Raw genomic sequence first — 19,324 nt, 5'->3', positions numbered from 1 at the left:
AACACAGGGAGTAAGGGAGAATAACTAACCCAACCCAACATGTATGCCGAGTTCCTTCGGATCTTGAACTTTCAAAGAGGTCCTAATATGAGGTATGAGGAGGGTACACATGATTAGAAAGCAGCTACCACCTTTCTTGGGGTACTCTCCTGTGTGTGTGTGTGTGTGTGCGCGTGCCTGTCTGCCTGCCTGCCTGTGTGTGTCTGCCGTAGTCTCCTGGTATGTGTGTGTCTGTGTATGCTCTATAGCATGTTGTGGAGGTCAGAGGGCACCTTACCAGAGTTATTTCTCTCCTTCAGCCACCCATGTTCCAGGGATAGAACTCAGGTCATGAGGTTAAGGTTGAAAATGCCCTTACTAGCTGAACCATCTCACCAGCCCTATAACCACCCCCACCCCCACCCCTGGCTTTTTGAGACAGGGTTTCTCTGTGTAGCCCTGGCTGTCCTGGAATTCTCCCTCTCCACCAGGCTGGCCTGAAACTGCCTCTGCCTTCCAAGTGCTGGGATTAAAGGCATGTATCACCAAACCTGGCCTTTTTTGTTTAGAGTAGAGGTGTTGATACACTGCTCAGGCTGGCCTAGAATTCCTGAGTGCAAGTTGTGCTCCTGTTTCAGCCTCCTGAGTAACTAGTACTACAGGACTTCACTGTGCTCTTTTTTACTTAATTATTTTTGAGAAACGGCTTCACTACATAGCTTTGGCTGGTCTAGAACTCACTATGTAAATCAGACTGATCTTGCACACCTGCCTCTGCTTCTTGAGTGCTGGGATTAAAGGTGTGTGCTACCATGCTTGCCTCCTCCTTATGTTTCTTATGAAGAATGGACTTTGGTAATCATTTTCAACTCCATGGCTATTTCTTTTTTTCTAAATCATATTTTCCTCTCATATTAGAGAATGGAAACCTGGACCTCATGCATGCCAGACAAACACTGAGTTATATCCCCAGACCTCTTACTTTTTATTTTGAGACAGTCTCATAGTTAACCAGACAGACCTTGAATTTGCAATCCTCCTGCCATAGTAGTTTGCCTTCAGCCTCCCAAGTGCATGGTCACAGGCTTATGCCACCAGGCCCGACCTCCATTTCTTATTTAAGTTTAATGTAATTTAGGTTAGTATTCTAAATGTGTTGGTATTATCTTAGTGGTTATAAAAAGTATATCTGTAGTTGGGAATGTTGGTTTGTTTGAAATCTAGATTATAGTAAAAAATCACCATAGCACTGAGTAGTTATGTCTGTGATAGTATTCTCTGATTTTTTTGATGTTGTTGCTTGTTTGTTTTTGTTTTTGGACACAGGGGTTCTCCGTAGCTTTGGAGCCTGTCCTGGAATTTGCTCTGTTGACGGCTTGCCTCAAACTCACAGAGATCCACCTACCCTCTGCTGGGACTAAAGGGGTGTGCTACCCCAGCTAATATTCTCTATTTTTTTCTTAAATATTTATAGTAAAACAGTGAAAATAAAACTAAAAGTTACAAGTATAACTTAAGTAGTCATGCATCTCACTATTTACTACAAATAAAAAATGTTTAGCCTCATGTATGTTGACTTACAACCTTTAATCCCAGCATTCAAGAGGCAGAGGCAGGTCAATCTCTGTGAGTTCAAGGCCATCCTGGTCTATTTATAGAGTTCCAAAGTAAATTTAGTCTTTTTCTACAGTGAATATAGTGAGCTATTGATTTACTTATCATTAAGTAATTTACTTGACATTAAGCAAGATGATTTGGACATAAATACACATTAGTATTTTTTCTTTAAAAGAGTTCAGACACCTTAATAGAACTCTTTTGCTTTTTATAAGTTTGGATGTCTCTGCCTTAGACTGAGTCTGCTTTAGCACATCATAACAAGGTTTCATGGGTCTTGAAATCAGGGGATAATGGTGGGTCTAAAGAGTGGGGGACTCACAGAAACATGTTCAGGAGAAGGATGGGAGCAGCTGAGACAAACATGGGAAGAGTGACTTGATGGTAAGAAGTAGTAGAGAAGAGGAAGACTTTGGAGCTGTTGTTGTTCTTGTTATTACTGTGCTTTGGGTTTGTTTGTTTCTTTTTGTGATTCTGGGATCGAACCCAGGCCTTCTGTATGTTAGTCAAAGTGGCTGCCACTGAGTTGTAGCACTATCTCTTGTTTTTTTTTTTTTTTTAAAAACTGTGTATGGGTAGGTTATGAATTTCAAGTATTAGGGTGCTTGAAGGCACCTCAGAGAAAATATTTGGGGAATTCTAGGTCAAGAAGAGACCTAGGTAGGAAAGCACACTATTGCCAAGAGTTATCTTGTGTGTCTTTCTTTACTTTTTCAAGCAGCTTTATTGAAGACTATTTCATAAGCCATTAAGCTTACGCACTTGCTGAGACTATAGTTCAGTGGTAAATCTGTATTTACCATGTGTAAAGAAAGCCCTGAGTTCAGTACTCATTGCATGTCAGTTCACAGATACACATACAAACCTCATCCATTTAAAAGTATTAGTTTAGCAGGGTGGTGGCACACATCTTTAGTCCCAGCACTCAGGAGGTAGAGTCAGGTGAATCTCTATGAGTTCAAGGCCAGCCTGGTCTACCGAGCGAGTTCCAGGACAGCTAGGGCTGTTACACAGAGAAACCCAGTCTCAAAAAGCATAGAAAAAAAAAAAAAAGAAAGAAAAACTAACCATGAAATTAAATAATATATTTTTAAAAGAAGAAAAAAGCACAATAAAAAAAAACTAACCAAGGCAATTAACTAGTCCAATTTCAAAACATTTTTATTACTTGCAAAAGAAATTCTAGCCAGATGGTGGTGGTTGAGCCAGTACGGTTACACAGAAAAACTCCCATCTCAAAAAACCAAAAAAAGAAAAAAAATCTAGGGCCATTAGCCATCACTCCCCATTCATTTCCTTTTGTCTATTTATCAACTTCTTACCTAAATGGAATTGTGCGTTCTGGATATATTTTTTTCTGAGACAGTACTTTTCTGAGTATCCTTGACTGTCCTGGAACTCACTCTCTGGACCAGGATAGCCTCAAACTTACCAAGATCCACTTTCCTCTGCCTCCCAAGTGCTAGGATTAAAGGTGTGCACCACCACCACCTGACTGAATATTTATACACATAAAATCATTACACATAAAAATCATATGTTTTTTCTCTGGGTGAAACTTCTTTCATTTAGTATAATGTTTTCAGTAGACCTTCATATTGTGGCATATTTTTTGTATTTTATTACTGTTTTTGCTTGAATAATTTACACATATAACTATGTATTAATCAAATGATAGACATTTGGGTTTTTCCTACTTTGTTACTATTATGAATAATGTTTCAGTGAACATTTGTGTACAGGCTTTTATGTATACATGTATTTCTTTTACCGCAATTATATATTTAGAAGTATAATCATTAGCTGTATGGCTTATATTTAGCTTTTTTAGGAATTGCCAAACTATCTTCTAAGTTGATTATATAATTTTATATTCTACTAAAAATGTGTGAGGGTAATTTTGATTTGCACTTTGCATACACGTGAATACACACACGTCATGGGATATGTTTAGAGGTCAGAGGACAACCTCCATTGTCAGTCCCTGCCTACTAACTTATTTGAGAAATATTCTCTTGTTGTTCAGCACTGAGAATGCCAGCCTTGCTGGTCAATACACTTTTAGAAATTCTCCTGTCTAAACCTTTATTTTGCTATAGGCATGCTGGGATTACAACAGCTTTACCTTGGTTTCATATTCTAGCCCTCATACTTACTCTGCAAGTGCTTTAACCATTCAGCCATTTCTACAGCTCTAAGAGTGTTAATTTATTTTTTTAATGAAGGTGAGTGTGTGTCATCTGGAATTTAACAGAAATATGATTTTAAGAGGTAGGATTCTGGAATCAATATTTTCTTTATAAGCACCCCATGCAATTACCACGCAAGTTATAGGTAAACTACAGTTGAACAAGGGAAGAAGAAAAGTAAGTTTGTTGTTGTGACTTCCTGGGGAAACGTGACCAGACCTCTGTTTACCATAAACAGGCCACAAGCAACAGACCAAAAACATGATCCCACCCAAGTCTTTCCTAGTGAACCATTAGTTTATTGGGGTTGTTTACAAGAACATGGGTGACTCGCTGGTCCCAGTGTCACCAAAAAACCAAGCCTGAGTGACAGCTCCTGAAACCTGCATCCCTGTACCCCCTTGGCAGGGTGCAGGTAGTTTCTATGTAAGTGTCTTCTCCAGCAGTTACTACTTACATGATCATGGGAATGAATGGCCTTGTAGACAGTATACATTCCAGGAGCCTCCTGAAAAGCTCAAGGTTAATTTCCTTTACTTCATAAGTATTAGAAGCTTCTCTCTCTAAGAAGAGATGTCAAAGTGATCTTAAATGGCTATTTCACTGAAATTTGCTTCTTTGGTTGGGATATAGCTTAGGGATAAAACATGAGCCAAGCATTTAAAAGACCTCCTTCCCATTTATTTCCTGCACTGAGAAACACGAAAAGTAATTGTCTTAGTCAGTGTTCTAATGCTGTAACAAGAGACACTATGGGAAAGCCAGCTCTTAAAAAAAGAAAGTGTTTAATTAGGGACTTGCTTACAGTTTCAGAGGCTATTCCACTATCATCATGGTAGGAAACATGATGGCATACTTGGCTCTGAAGAAGTATCTGAGAACTTCACCTTCTGGTCCACAAAGAGAGGGAGAGGGAGGAGAGTGGCTTATTGAGGACTGGTAGCAGAGCCTCACTTACTACGTTGTCAAGGCCCTAGCTCTGGTCCTAATCCGCCAAGAGAAAATCAAGTTTGGAAATGAAGAGGATGAATGATGTTTCTCACATGGGATTTGAGATGCCGTATACTATCCTTATCGCTGAATCTGTCCTCCACGTAAAGATACATGACTGAAAGACAGGACGATTGGATGTAAGACAGAATTGGAAATCACCCAAATGCAATAGTTGAATTTGTTAAATTAGATTAAATTGCTGTGGTAGAATGTGGAGAGAAAAGTTCAAGGACAGATGCTGGGAGAAATGCATACTTAGGGAATAGGGAAACAAGAAATAGAATTCAGTCAGCATAGCTTTATCAGATATCTTATTTGTGCCGGGCTTACAATGAAGAAGACATTCAGACTGTCTGACTCAAGAATTTGCATTGTTGATGCATAACCAGACAACAAAACACAAGAACAAGTAAGAAGTCCTTCTGTGCTACTTAAGAGAGTGACTGAATATAGAAGGTACTTCAACTTCTGTCAAAGAGATGGCACTGGAGTGGATGTCTAAATGATGGAAAGAAAGCTTTCATGTAACAATATTGGAGAAAAAGCATTCCCAGTCTAAGCAATGAATCCTCAGGCCCCAATATTGGGTGAGGGAGAGAAAAGGAAGTAGAATGGAAATCTATAGGGGAGTACAAGGCAGAAAAGAATTTCAAAAAGGTGGTGACTCCTCCGTTATGTCTTAGGAGAAGTCGGGGAATAATAGAGTAATAAAAATTCACTGGAGAGCCGGGTGGTAGTGGCGCACGCCTTTAATCCCAGCACTCGGGAGGTAGAGGCAGGCAGATCTCTGTGAGTTCGAGGCCGGGCTGGACCGATAGCCTCCAAAATAATACAGAGAAACCCTGTCTCGTAAAAACCAAAAAAAAAAAAAAAAAAAAAAAATCACTGGAGAGCCAGTAGATGGCTCAGTGGTAATGGTGCTTCCACCATAGCTGGTAACCCACATAACGGTAGAAACAAAGAACTGATTCCACAGAGTAGTCTATGGCCTGTACATAGGTGCATGCATGTGCGCACACACACTCACACAAAGTAATTATTATCATAAATTTATTGAGAATTTTAAAAAGGGATGCAAACAAATATTTGTCAACCTGTGTATGTAACAGCATCATTCATAAGGTCCAAAAGATGGAAAGCAATCAAAATGTTTATTAATGGGTGAATGAATAAAAATCTGGCACATACATATGGAACATGATTTATCCTCAAAAAGGAAGAAAATCCCAACACAGTCTGCAACATAGATGAATTTGGTGATGCTATGCTAAGTGAAATAAGCAGTTACAAAAAGACAAATGCATCATCCCACTTAACCTGGACTTGTCACATCCATAGAGACAATGATGGGGGAATAAAGACCTGTTGTTAAATAATACTGGATTTCAGATGAGAAACATTTGTTTGTTTGGTTGGTTTTTTTGAGACAGGGTTTCTCTGTAACTTTGTAACCTGTCCTGGAACTCACTCTGTAGACCAGGCTGGCCTTGAACTCACAGAGATCCACCTGCTTCTTCCTCCTGAGTTCTGGGATTAAAGATGTGTGCCACTATCCCTCAGAGAAACATTTTTTTTAAAGTTCTGGTGATAGAGAGTAATGGTGGTTCCACAGCAATGTGAATATGCTTAATGACAATCAACTGTACAGTTGATGGTTATGAGGGCTAAGAGTGCACTGCCACAGTAATGGAGCACCTATCTAGCATGTATCCTTTTCTGGACTCCTTCTCCAGTACCACATAAAAATATACATTTATACTGTGTGTTGGGAGATAAAGTTAGGAGAATTCCTCACAAAGAAAGATGAAAAATAATGGCAAGATATACATGGAGAAGTAAAAAGAAAGTGGTCAACACCAAAACTGAACACTGAATAACAGGACTTCTAAGAGAAGAAAACAGAAATTGGAGGGGAGGAAATTGTCAAGCAGAGGAAATGTCCTGCACCTGAAGGAGCTGGGTTCTAGATTGCAGTACCTGCCCAGTTCTAATTCAGTCAGTGAAGAGAGGTGTACTTAGTCGTTTGCATTTAAAGAAAACTAGGCATAATAAAAAATTGCAGAAGGCTTTAGAAAAGCAACAGGGTACCCCCAAATTTAGAATTTAGAATGACATGTAACTTCTGGGTAGCAACTGTGGGAGCATGCAAGCTCTTTCTGTTGCTTCTAGGGAGGGAGGCTTGTACCAAAAAATATTTGAGTTATCCCATTCCATGTGACTTAGCTGTATGTATTACTATTAGCAATGTTTGAAGTGAATACTGATTTAAAGAAAAATCATGACTTACTTACATTGGGAAGACAGAAAACAAAAGGAGTTAAATAATTGGGAGGAGGTGTTATTTGATATTTAAAAACATGTATGTAAAAGTTGGGGTGTAGCTAAGTGGTAGAGCACTTGCCTAGCATTGTAGAAATCAATCAGGCAGTCAAACAATCTTCATTGCTAATTTAAATAATTTTTTAAATCTTACTGAAAGCAATATACAGATTTAATGTAATCCCCATTAAAATCCTAGCACAATTCTTCACAGACCTTGAAAGAACAATTCTCAACTTTATATGGAAAAACTAAAGACCCAGATAGCCAAAACAATCCTGTTCAACAAGGCAACATCCGGAGGTATCACCATCCCTGACTTCAAGCTGTATTACAGAACTATAGTCCTGTAAACAACTTGGTATTGGCACAAAAATAGACAGATAGACCAATGGAATCGAATTGAACACCCCTACATTAACCCATATGGACACCTGATCTTTGACAAAGAAGCTAAAATTATACAATGGAAAAAAGAAAGCATCTTTAACAAATGGTGCTGGTATAACTGGAGGCTGACATGTAGAAGACTGCAGATAGATGCATATCTGTCTCCATGCATAAAACTTAAATCTAAATGGATTAAAAAACTCAACATAAATCCAGCCACACTGAACCTCTTAGAAGAGAAAGTGGGAGGTACCCTTGAACGAATTAGTACAGGAAACCACTTCCTGAATGTAACTCCAGTAGCACAGACACTAAGATCGACAATTAATAAATGGGACCTCCTGAAACTGAGAAGCTTCTGTAAGGCAAAGGGCACAGTCAGCAAGACAAAAAGGCAACCCACAGATTGGGAAAAGATATTCATTCACTAACCCCACATCTGACAGAGGGCTGATCTCCAAAATTTACAAAGAACTCAAGAAGCAAGTGTCCAAAACACCAAAGGATTCAATTAAAAAGTGGGCTACAGAACTAAATAGAGAATTCTCAATAGAGGAGTCTAAAATGGCTGAGAGACACTTGAGAAAGTGCTCAACATCCCTACCCATCCAGGAAATGCAAATCAAAACAACTCTGAGATACCATCTTACTCCTGTCAGAATGGCTAAAATCAAAAACTCCAATGACAGTTTATGCTGGAGAGGATGTGGAAAAAGGGGAACATTCCTTCACTGCTGGTGGGAGTGCCGACTCATACAGCCACTTTGGAAATCAGTATGGAGATTCCTCAGGAAAATGGAAATCAGTCTACCACAAGACCCAGAAATTCCACTCTTAGGCATATACCCAAAAGATGCACATTCATACAACAAGGACATATTTTCCACTATGTTCATAGCAGCATTATTTGTAATAGCCAGAACCTGGAAGCAGATGCTCCTCAACTGAAGAGTGGATAGAGAAAATGTGGCACATTTATACAATGGAGTACTATTCAGTGGAAAAAAAACAATGGAATCTTGAAATTTGCAGGCAAATGGATGGCACTAGAAGAAACCATCCTGAGTGAAGTAACCCAGTCACAAAAAGAGAAACATGGTATGTACTCACTTATATATGGATTTTAGAAATGAATCAGGGGGAATGCCAGCATACAATCCCACCGCCAGAGAGTCTGGGAAACAGAACCTTCATCCAACAACTGATGGAAGCAGAGACTGACACCCACAGCTAAAAATTGAACTGAACTCCTGGAATCCAGTGTCAGAAAGGAAGAACTGATGAGCAAAGGAGTTAATACTGGGCTGGTTTAACCCACAAAAACAGTTAACTGAATAAGGGGGCTCTTGGACCCCAGATTGATTGCTGTGTGGAAAGCATGGAACTGCCCCAGACCCCCCTGAATGTGGGTGTCAGTGAGGAGGCCTAGGTAATCTATGGTGCCTTGGGTAGTATTTATCCCTGGCGTACAAATAGACTTTGGGTGCCCATCTCACAATGAAGGATGATCTCTCAGCCTGGACTCCTATGGGAGGGCCTAGGCCTGCCCTGGATGAAATGACAGACTCTAGAGATCCACCATGGAGGACCTCACCTTCCTTGGGGATAGGAGTATAGATTGCGTGGGGGACTGGGGGGCCTGGTGGGGAGGGTGGAGGAGGAGGGGAAGGATAGGGAGCTGGGATTGACATGTGAAACAAGCTTGTTTCTAATTTAAATTTTAAAAAATCAGGTTACTACTAAGAAATGGAAATACTGACTCTAGTATTGCAGATTTGGACAGTTAGAAGCAGGAATGGGCCTAGAGAGATGGCTCAGCAGTTGCATTTGGTTCCCAGCACTCTGGCAGCTCACAGCTGACTGACTAACTCCAGTTCCAGAGGCTCCCTCTTCTGACTGCTGCAGGCACTTCATGCTAGGGTTATATGAACAAAACAGTCGCACACATAAAAATACATCTTTTTGTTTTGTTTTGTTTTTTTGAAACAGGGTTTCTCTGTGTAGCCCTGGCTGTCCTGGAACCCACTCTGTAAATCAGGATGGCCTCAAACTCACAGAGATCCACCTGCCTCTGCCCCTAAGTGCTGAAATTAAAGGTAAATAAATATTTTAAAAAATGGAGGAGGAGGAGGAGGAGGAGGAAGAGGAGGAGGAGGAAGAGGAGGAGGAGGAAGACAACGACAACGAAGACCTGGCTGCATAACACATACCTGTAATCCCAGCACTTAGGAGGCCGGAAACTTTTCAGTTTCAGGAGGTAAAAGATGGGATAGTTTGTTTAAAAAAATTAATACGAGATATTTGAGGCATCACAAGGCCAAAAGTAAACTTTTAGATTAAGAAAGATTGCAAAATACGTGTTAACTGAAGAGACAGACTTACTGAAAATGTGGGATGGGTGCAAGAGAAAGAAGAGTTCATTATCTGGGAAGGAAGACCCAAAGAAAGTGGAGAAGTTAGGATAGATCAAGAGTTTAGGATACAGGGAATGAAGCTGGCCTGGCAGAGCAGTAGAGGAGGGGGAAGGGGGTGAGCAAAAGACACAGAAGAATAAAAGAGCCATTCATGCTTTGTGGAATAGGAATAGAGGATGGGAATTATAGAAAAAGTACTGTGTAGAAGAGGTTATATAGATGGGACATGCATTCATTCCTTCAACCCAGTGTCTACCTTTTGGAAAAGGGGCTTTGGAAAGTATATTGAATGAATGAATGTCCATGTTGGAGGACTGTTTTCTGTTCACAAAGATTACATTGTTTCTGTTTATCCCAACTTGCAAAGGGGAACTGCAACAAAGGGTCATAGAAGGCACTTCAGGAGGCTCTGCAGGGTAGAGGTGTAGGAGCAGGTGAAGGACAGAGAAAGAAGTGCTAGATGTCAGCAGCCACTTCCTAGAAAATAAAAACAGTAAGTGAGTAGGCTCCAGAGAGGAACAGCAACCCTCCAGACAGCACCAAAATGGGAGGAGCGAGAAGTAACTTACATTCCCCTGGTAAGGGACCAGCTTTATCACTTTCTACAGCAATGCTCTACAACCCAGGGGCAGATGTTGTCGGGGAAACAAGGGGATTGGCAAGACAGGAAATATCCTAAGAGCAAGCCAAGTGCGGGGCTAGTTTGGGATAGTGAGAAGGAAATGTTCTGTGTTCCTGTGATACAAAGGGTCTTTGGAAAAGAGCACCCTAAAAACAGAAGTTATGAAGATTTCTTGCAGGTTTCAACAGAAGGGAGAAGTAAGGGAATTTTTGTGGACACGGGCAAACTTTAGAATTCTTTTTTATTTTCAGAGTGGATGTTGGAGTGAAGCAATATGGATTGTTGGTGAGGCTTAGAGCCCAGGCTGCCTGTTTCCTAGCTGAAGTAAAAAAGAGATAGGCCACCTGTTTGAGACATGTCGACAATGTGAGGGTTGTGAAAATTTGACAACAATAACAGGATTTTTGAACATGTATCAAAACTTGATGCAGAGTCAAATGTCTAATGAACACAAGGTGTTTGGGCAGTGCTTGCACTGTTAGGTCGCGCAACTCTGGTGCAGCCTTGATTCTGACACACACCGTGCTTGCTTTGCATTGCAGATACTGTCACACCATGCAACACCAACGGTTGCTGACAGAAATACTTTACCTGAGATGGAAACTGTTGTATTATGCATTGCAGTGTCTTGCTTTTGTGTGTGCAGGTATCTGTGTGTGAGCACATATGGCCACTCTTCAGATGACAACCTTTTGTTGTTTTTGTGCATGTGTGTGGTGTATGCATGTGCATGTGTTCCTGTATGTACATCTCAGCCTGCCCATTGCTCAGCTCTGCCTTTTGTTCAGCTTCAAACATCTGGCTACTCCTGGCTCCTCTACTCTGCATTCCAGCTGTCCTGCTGTTGCTGTCCCTCTACTGCCTCTCTCACTGCCTCACTGTCGGTCTTTTTCTCATTTCCAGCTGAGCTGGAAAAGATAAAGGAAACTGCTTAAGAAAAGCCTTTATGAGTACAATTTACAACCAAGCCTGCTTGCTTATGTAGCCAGAGAAGGGGTATTTGTACCCATCATAGCAAACATCTTGTGCAAATGAGGGTTTGTGTTTGCACTGGTCAGCAGTGTTCCTTTTCCACCAATCACAGATTCCCTCTAGTAGACCACTAGGGAAAGTGCACCTTCTCTGGCTACAGAGTCACCTCCAGTTCCCTGAGGTTTCTGATAGCAAAACATCTGGTACAAACTGTTTGAAACAGTCCTCGCTGGGCCTTGTATTTTTAGGAGCCAAAGCAAGCAGCTGGATCATCATGTGCTTTCCTGAATGTGTCAGAGGAGTGTTTAAAACAGCTGGTGCTAGAGTAAGAACAGGCATCTGGCTGTTTGACTGACAGTCCTTTTGCTCAAGGAAGATGGAGCAGCAAGGGAGACTACAGTAGCTCAACAGTAGTGAGTTAACACAACCCGTCCTCCCCCAGTATTTTCTTACTTACAAGAAAATGAACTTCAGATGGAGTGGTTATGAGGAGAATGTAAAGAACTTACCAGCCCTAATAATGATTTTAACAGTTTTTTAAAAGTACTTTGACAATGCGCCTGCTCAGTGCCCCAGGGCAGGTAAATCTTGGAGTCTCATTGAATGTGAGATTAAGGAAGAGAAATTAAGGACCTCATATAATTACAGATTTCTTGTTAAGGGATCTTAGTAAATTGTGATACTACTCTGTAAGAATAAGGAACTTAGGAGGCTAGGGAGATGGTTCAGTAGTTCAAGTGCTCGCAAGCATAAGGACAGCAGTTTGAATTCCCAGAACACACATAAATGCCAGGTGGGTATGGTAGTCCACTTATAATTCCAGACTGGGAAGATAGACACAGAGGATCCTCGTAGAAAGCTGACAAGTAAGACTAATCATATCAACAGATTCTGGGATTCATTGAGAGAAAGGTGGAAGAGCGATCAGGGATGATTCTTGACATTAACCTAAGGGCCTCATAACATTGCATATGTGTACCCACACATGCAAATATTACTCTTGTATATACACTATACACATGAAAGCTTGCAAAGATGGACAAAGGAAAAAATTGGAGGATTTAAATAGGAGAAGAAATTTTAGGAACTAAGGTAATGTTTCATCTTGAATCTGTTGGGCCAACCAGTTTGAACATGAGGGCTGGAAATGAAGATCTGGAGTTGATACAGAGGGTTTTATGAGATTTTCCTTTATTTCTGCTTAGCATCATTATGATATTATAGTATTGATTAGCAGTAAAACACCTTTTCCACCTGACTAAAAGATGACGTTTGTATGGTTAAATGCACAAAATACGCAGCTTAGTGCTTTTTGTTTGTTTTTTTTGAGATAAGGTCTTGCAGTATAGCCATGGCTGACTTGGAATTCATTGTGTAGTCAAACTAGCCTTGAACTTGGAGTGGCACTCTGCATTTGTATCATGATAACACATGAGCCACCATACCTGGCTAGTGATTTGTAAAAGCATTTGAGTTTATTTTGTTTTTTATGTAGTGTGTGGTGTGGTTATATGCATATCACAGTGTGAAAATCAGAGGACAACTTGCTGAAGTCAGTTGATCAAACTCATATTGTCAGGCTTGGTGGCATGTACCTGACCCTGAGAACCCCATAATACTTGTCTGTCTTCCACATTACTAGGTCCCATAAGAAATGAATTTTATTTTTCTAAATTGGGAGTGACCATCTCTGTTTGTTTTTAAAGATTTATTTTTATTTTGTATATGACTGTTTTGCCTCAATGTCTGTCTACATGTATACCGTGTGAGTTCCTTGTGCTTGCAGAGGCCAGAAAAGTGTATCAGATACTCTAGAATAGTTGTGAGCTATCATATAGGTACTTGGGAACAAAGCCAGATCCTCTATGGAAACAGTAAGAGCTCTTAACTACTGAGCCATCACCCCATTCCTTAGTTTTGTTTTTGTTTCTGTTGTTTTTAAATTATGCCTTTGAGAGGTAGTTTTCACAGGACTGATAAGCTCATTAATAGAGGTATCTCTATCTCTGTTACTTTCTTTGTTGAGCAGTAAACATCTGGAGCAGTAAAGATGCCTGCTACAGATGTTTACTGGAAGTAAAAATTCTTTTTAAATGTATATAAACTATATGTTAAGTATATATAAACATATACAGTTAAAAGAATAATGATGAATAGCCTGCCCTCCCCCAAGTAGCATAGTTCTGACTGACCTCAAACTCAGAATTGCTTGACTGATTCCTGAGTGCTAGGATTAAACCAAGAAATAGAAGATAATCATACCCTAGACAGCTCATGTGTCCTCCCTGAATGAATCCTCTCCTTGATCATACTTTCTCCCTTGCTCAAATAGCCACTACCCTAGATTTCATATTAATCTTTATTAATAGTCAATGCTTTATGTAGATATAGCTACATTCATACAGGTTGAATTTCCTTTTATCTTTAAATGATCAGGTCCAGAAGTATTTCAGATTTTGAACTTTTGGGTTTTGAGATATGCGTATAGCATTTACAGATCATCCATCCCAATCTAGAAATTCGAACCACTTTCAGCACTGAAACTTCAAGCTTCAGCAAAATAAAATCTTCAGATTGGGAGTGCTCAAACTTTCAGTGACTAAAACTGTATATAACAGTACTGGAGAAATGTCTTAGAGGTTATACTCACTGACTACTCTTCCAGAGAACCCAGGTTTGATTCCAAACACACACATGACAACTTACAACCATCTGTAACTCCAGTTCCAGGGAATTCAATGCCTCTAGCCTCCATGAGCACCAGGCACATATGAGGTGCACAGACATAATGTAGGCACAGCACCCATATACATAAAATGTAAATAAATCTTTGAATAAATAGTTTTAAATAGGCTGAGGAAGTAGGTTTATGGGTTTGAAGCCAGTCTGGGCTATATATAACAAGAGTTTGTATATACATATGTGTTTGTACATAGTAAATAGTCATATCATATTTGTTTATAGACCATTCTCCCTGTATGAGTTCCTCATTCAAAACACTCAGCCACTTACAGTCAAAAAAATTCTTGGGGTCAGGGGCAATAGGTAGGAACGCCAGCTCAGTGATAGAATTCTTGCCTACCATACATGAGGCGCTGGGTTCTACTCTCTGTACTAACTAACATTCATAGAAAAGATCATACTTACACTGAGATGTACAGCTGTTTTTGTTGTTTTGTAAACAGTGACTATGACACCTCTTCACAGCATTCATTTTGTATCAGGTGCTAAAAGAAATCTAGAACTGGGCATCATGTTCTCCCAGCATTTGAGATGGAGGCAGGAGAATTAGAAGTTCAAGGCTAGCCTCAGGTCCATAGCATGTTCAATTATAGCCAGGACTACGTGAGATCCTATTCTAAACAAAAAGAACAAAAATATCTTGGTCTGATGAGAAGACACAGTGGGTAAAAACTCTTGCTGCCAAGCCTGAGTCCATTCCCCAGGGCCCACATGGTAGAAGGAGATAACCAACTCCTACAGTTTGTCCTCTGACTTTCCCATGTGTATGTACATACACAATACACAAACAAATAATAAAATTTTAAAATAAAAAATCTTTCTGGAGTCAGGCATTGGTGGTGCATGCCTTTAGTCCCAGTACTCAGGAGGCAGAGGCAGATGGATGGATCTCTGTGAGTTTGAGGCCAATACAGAGAAACCCTGTCTCAAAAGAAAAAAAAACTTTTTGGACCAAATGGTATATATATATTGTGTTATCTTAGCATAGGTTGTATTCAAATTCTGTACCACTTTGCACTGAGCCCCCTTGAATTTTGGAATCCTTGATAATCCTGGAACCAGTCCTCCAAGGGATAAAGGTACTCTTATGATTTGCTTCTCTCAACAAAGGTTAGATTTTTGTAGCTTAGCTGGGTTGAATATGTAGCTAAAAATGTCATAACCTATTTTATTGTCAGTGAATATTTATTGTTGCATTTTCTTCTGTTAAAAATGTTACACCTAGCTGGGTGTTGGTGGTGCATGCCTTTAATTCTAGCACTCAGGAGGTAGTGGCAGGTGGATCTCTGTGAGTTCAAGTCCACCCTGGTCTCCAGAGCAAGTTCCAGGACAGCCTCCAAAGCAATACAGAGAAACCCTGTCTCAAAAAAGCCAAAAAAAAACAAAAAAACAAAAACAAAAACAAAATGTTACTGCCTGCTGGGCATGCCTTTAATTCTAGCATTTGGGAGGCAGAGGCATGTGGTCCTTTGTGAGTTCAAGGCCAGCCTGTTCTACATAGAGAAAACCCTGTCAGAGAGAGACTGAGGGGTGGGGGGCAGAGAATATAATATCAAATAAATACTTGTGTATATGTATAAAAGATCCTTTAGAGCACATATCTAGACATGTATTTGAAGTTTGTATGATGAGTGTGTAGTTAAATGTACCAAATAAGGGCAAACTTTCTCAAAGTGGTTGTACCAGTTTTCCCTCCCACTAGGAGTGCAGAGTTGCCATGCTCCTCACCTCTGCTAACACTCCGTGCTGCTGGGCTTTGTCATTTTACCCAATCTGTCAGTTGTGAAATGGTATCTCTTTGTGGTTTTTCATGTTTTCAGGGACCATTTGTTGTAATCCAGGCAGACCTGGCCCTTCCTCTCACCCATCTGCACATGGCAGGTGTGTATACCCTGGCTCTTTAAAAGAAAGACTCCACCTACTTCCATTCTCTCTTTCCCTGAAGAGGCAGACAGGACTTTTCCTTTCTCCCTCGTCTCTTCTCTGTCTCTGTGTCCCTTTACCTCTTTTCTCTTTCCTTCCCCCCTCCCTTCCCTTTCTAATAAAACTTCTCACTTTAGCTCTGTCTGGCATATTTGTCCCTCACCTGCCTTGGAATCCATCATAGTCCCCCACGTGCTTTATTATAAAACCATTTATGTGTTCTCTTCTGTGAAATTCCCACCCAGTCGTTTGGGCTGATATTTTCTCATTGACTCTTAGTCTTTTATGTTCCTTTGTCACAGTTGCGTGAGTTACTGATCAACCCTCTTCCTTTTTCATCTGCAAATCTATTCACCCAAGGAGAAGCACTGTGAGCACACCTGGACAATGAAAGTCTTAGGCCCTCACTTCTGTTCTAGACCACTGTAGTGACATGGCCCTGTGGGTGTGCACAGAGCTGAGCCTGGCGCTGGGAATAAGTCCCATCACAGTACTGACTGCTGCTGACCCATGGTGCTTGCCTTTGCAGGTGGAACAGGAGGATTTTGTAATGGAAGGGCATGGCAAGACTCCACCTCCTGGAGAAGAAAGCAAACAGTGAGTCACCGTTTATTAAAAGGGTCCTATTACAGATCCTCAGAAGAACTTGGTTCAGTGTTCGGAGAGCAAGTTTGCTGGGCTGTGTATACGTCGGAGATAACAGTAGTGCATACCAGTTGCTTTGTTGATACCTTCCTTCTATTTATATGCTAACTAGAGGGACAAGAAAGTTGGCTTTGTTGTTTTTCACACTTGGCTAATCAAAATTTATGTTATGCTTAAGCAAAGGCTTTAAGGCTCAGGATGTTCTAAATTGAACTAATTAAGTTTGGGTGTTTTCCAAAGTATGAAATGGTGCTTTCTTAGCAATGTCTTCCTGAAGGAGGCTCAATTACTAGGTTGTCTGCACACGCCAAGTGTGTACATAGTACCTCTGAAATTCAATTCCAGTGATAATTGAAACTTCTGACCATTATTTAAGTATCAAAGTTTTTATCTGATGAAACAAGGCCTTAAATACCATAACTTACCCAACATTATCGGGATTTCAGGATTTATCTCCTCCAACTTCTGCAAAGGTAGCTGGTTTTAAACTTCAATTTGGCACGTTTGTTGTGGCTTTTTAGTGGTGGTGAATAGATTTTATTTTCCCTCATCTATCATAGGATTTAGAAAATTGTGTTTCAAAGCAGACTGGTTTTTCATATGCCCTTTTAAAGAAAAAACACTTAAGATGGGCTTAAAGCACTGACATAACTCCAAGTTTTATTTAGACAGTAGTTTCCTAAATTGAATGGGATGGTGATTCATAGGATTTACCAAAAATCTGTAAATAAAAACTCCTCTTCTTTGTCTTTCTCCCTCTTTTTTTTCCTAGAAAATAGTTTATTTTGGTGTATCTTAAGAAAATGATGTTTCCTAAACCCTTAGGAATGAATTATGCAGAATAGACTGTGCTGCCAGGAGGCCAGACTCATTAAAGGAGAGTGCCTTGTCTTGTGCTTGTTGTGAATGGAAACTAGTAGATCTTCACAGCCCTTTAATTTGCTAAGCTGGCAGTTTTAAAAATAGCTCATAGTATAAATCCTAATTTTGCTCTGATCTGTCTAATACACTTTCATTTTAGATGGGTTGATGGTATCCATCCCTCTTTAGGGAATTAGAATGCTAAACATCTATTTGGTCTCAGTGAGAGGCAGGAGAAGTACTTCCAGTGATTTTCTCCATGGCTCCCACCCACTCTCCTAACCCACAATCTTGTCCTATAAAAATCACAATTTTGCAGCCGGGGCTTTAGTGGTACACGCCTTTCCTCCAAGCACTGGGAGGCAGAGGCAGGCAGATCTCTGTGAGTTCAAGACCAGCCTGGTCTACAAGAGCTACTTCCAGGACAGGCTACGCAGGGAAACCCTGTCTTGAAAAACAAAACAAACAAACAAAAATATCACAATTTCATTTGTCAAGGGCTTTCGGTATTCAAGGTAGGTACATGCCATTACTGCTTTTTTTTTTTTAAAGGTCTGTTTATTTTTACTTTATGTGTATGGGTGTTTTGTCTGCATGTATGTCCATGCACCACATGCATGCCTGATTCCCATGACCACCAGAAGAAGTCATCAGATCCTTTGGAACTGAAGTTACAGATGGTTGGGAACTGCTTTGGGAATGCTGGAAATCAATCCTTGGTCCTCTGGAAGAGCAATCGACTTTTTACCATGGAGCCATCTCTTCAGCCCCAGTGCTTAGAGATCAGCCATGTCAGTAGAACTCAGAGTTTAATATTTGATCCCAAATCTTGCTGATTTAAAGTGCTTATAGTATTATTCTGTCCATTCTTTTGCTATCTCTGAGCAGTGCTCCTGAAAGGGAGTATGGTTTACACAGAGACAGAAGTCAAGGTCAAAGTCTCAAGAGTAATAGGAAGTTGGGGAAAACAATGAAAGGGCTTTAAGAATATTTCCTAGACACCAATGAAAGTTCTGCTCTTTAGAGGGCACCCATTTCCTAAACAAACCTGTTTTTATCTTCAGAGGTCTTCTCTGGTAATACCTGCGATGAGTTGGCTTCTTCTAGAGCTCAGAAATCCAGTGGTAGGGGCAGATTCTACACGTTGTGTGTTCTGCTTTTAGATAGTTTCATAAATTTGAATGTCTTGTGTGATATCCTTACTGTTCTCTAGAAGCCCCCTAAACCTGAGGTTTTGTTGTGGTGGATTGGTTTGGCCCTAAGGATGGAATTGAGGGTCTTACAAATAGTCCCATCCTTCATTTGTTTGTTTTTGTTCATCCATTCATTAGTTGATTCATTTATTCTGGGTCTGTTCTATTACCCTATATTGAAGTAATTAAGCAAAGACGTATCTTCTCTTCCTGAATATCTGTTTACCCTTTGTGAGAGTCAGGAACAAATAAAGTTTTCATTCGTTTGTTTGTTTTGTGACTTCTATGTCATATCTCCTCCCACACCCCCATGGTACTGGTGATTGGACCCTGGCAAATGCTTTGCCGCTATAGTCTATATTCAGCTCCTAGACAGACTCTAACTTAACATTTTTCCAGATTTGTTTGGAATTTGCTCCCAAATTGCTCATTTATTGGTAAATAAATACCCTGCTACTTACGGAA

The 19,324-nt window shown here is 40.2% G+C and overlaps 1 protein-coding gene across 1 annotated transcript in view; it reads left to right on the top strand.

Annotated features, from left to right (window-relative positions):
- Positions 1-19,324, top strand: part of Tnrc6b (trinucleotide repeat containing adaptor 6B) — a 226,879-nt gene that overhangs the window by 56,808 nt on the left and 150,747 nt on the right. The window contains exon 4 of the mRNA XM_040754096.1: positions 16,690-16,757. Within this exon, the coding sequence (XP_040610030.1) occupies positions 16,690-16,757 (68 nt within the window). The remainder of the gene's footprint in view (positions 1-16,689; positions 16,758-19,324) is intronic.

The sequence above is a fragment of the Mesocricetus auratus genome, unplaced genomic scaffold, assembly GCF_017639785.1.
Source record: "Mesocricetus auratus isolate SY011 unplaced genomic scaffold, BCM_Maur_2.0 Super-Scaffold_100010, whole genome shotgun sequence".
Classification (NCBI taxonomy): domain Eukaryota; kingdom Metazoa; phylum Chordata; class Mammalia; order Rodentia; family Cricetidae; genus Mesocricetus; species Mesocricetus auratus.
This window is presented reverse-complemented; position numbering and strand designations above follow the sequence as displayed.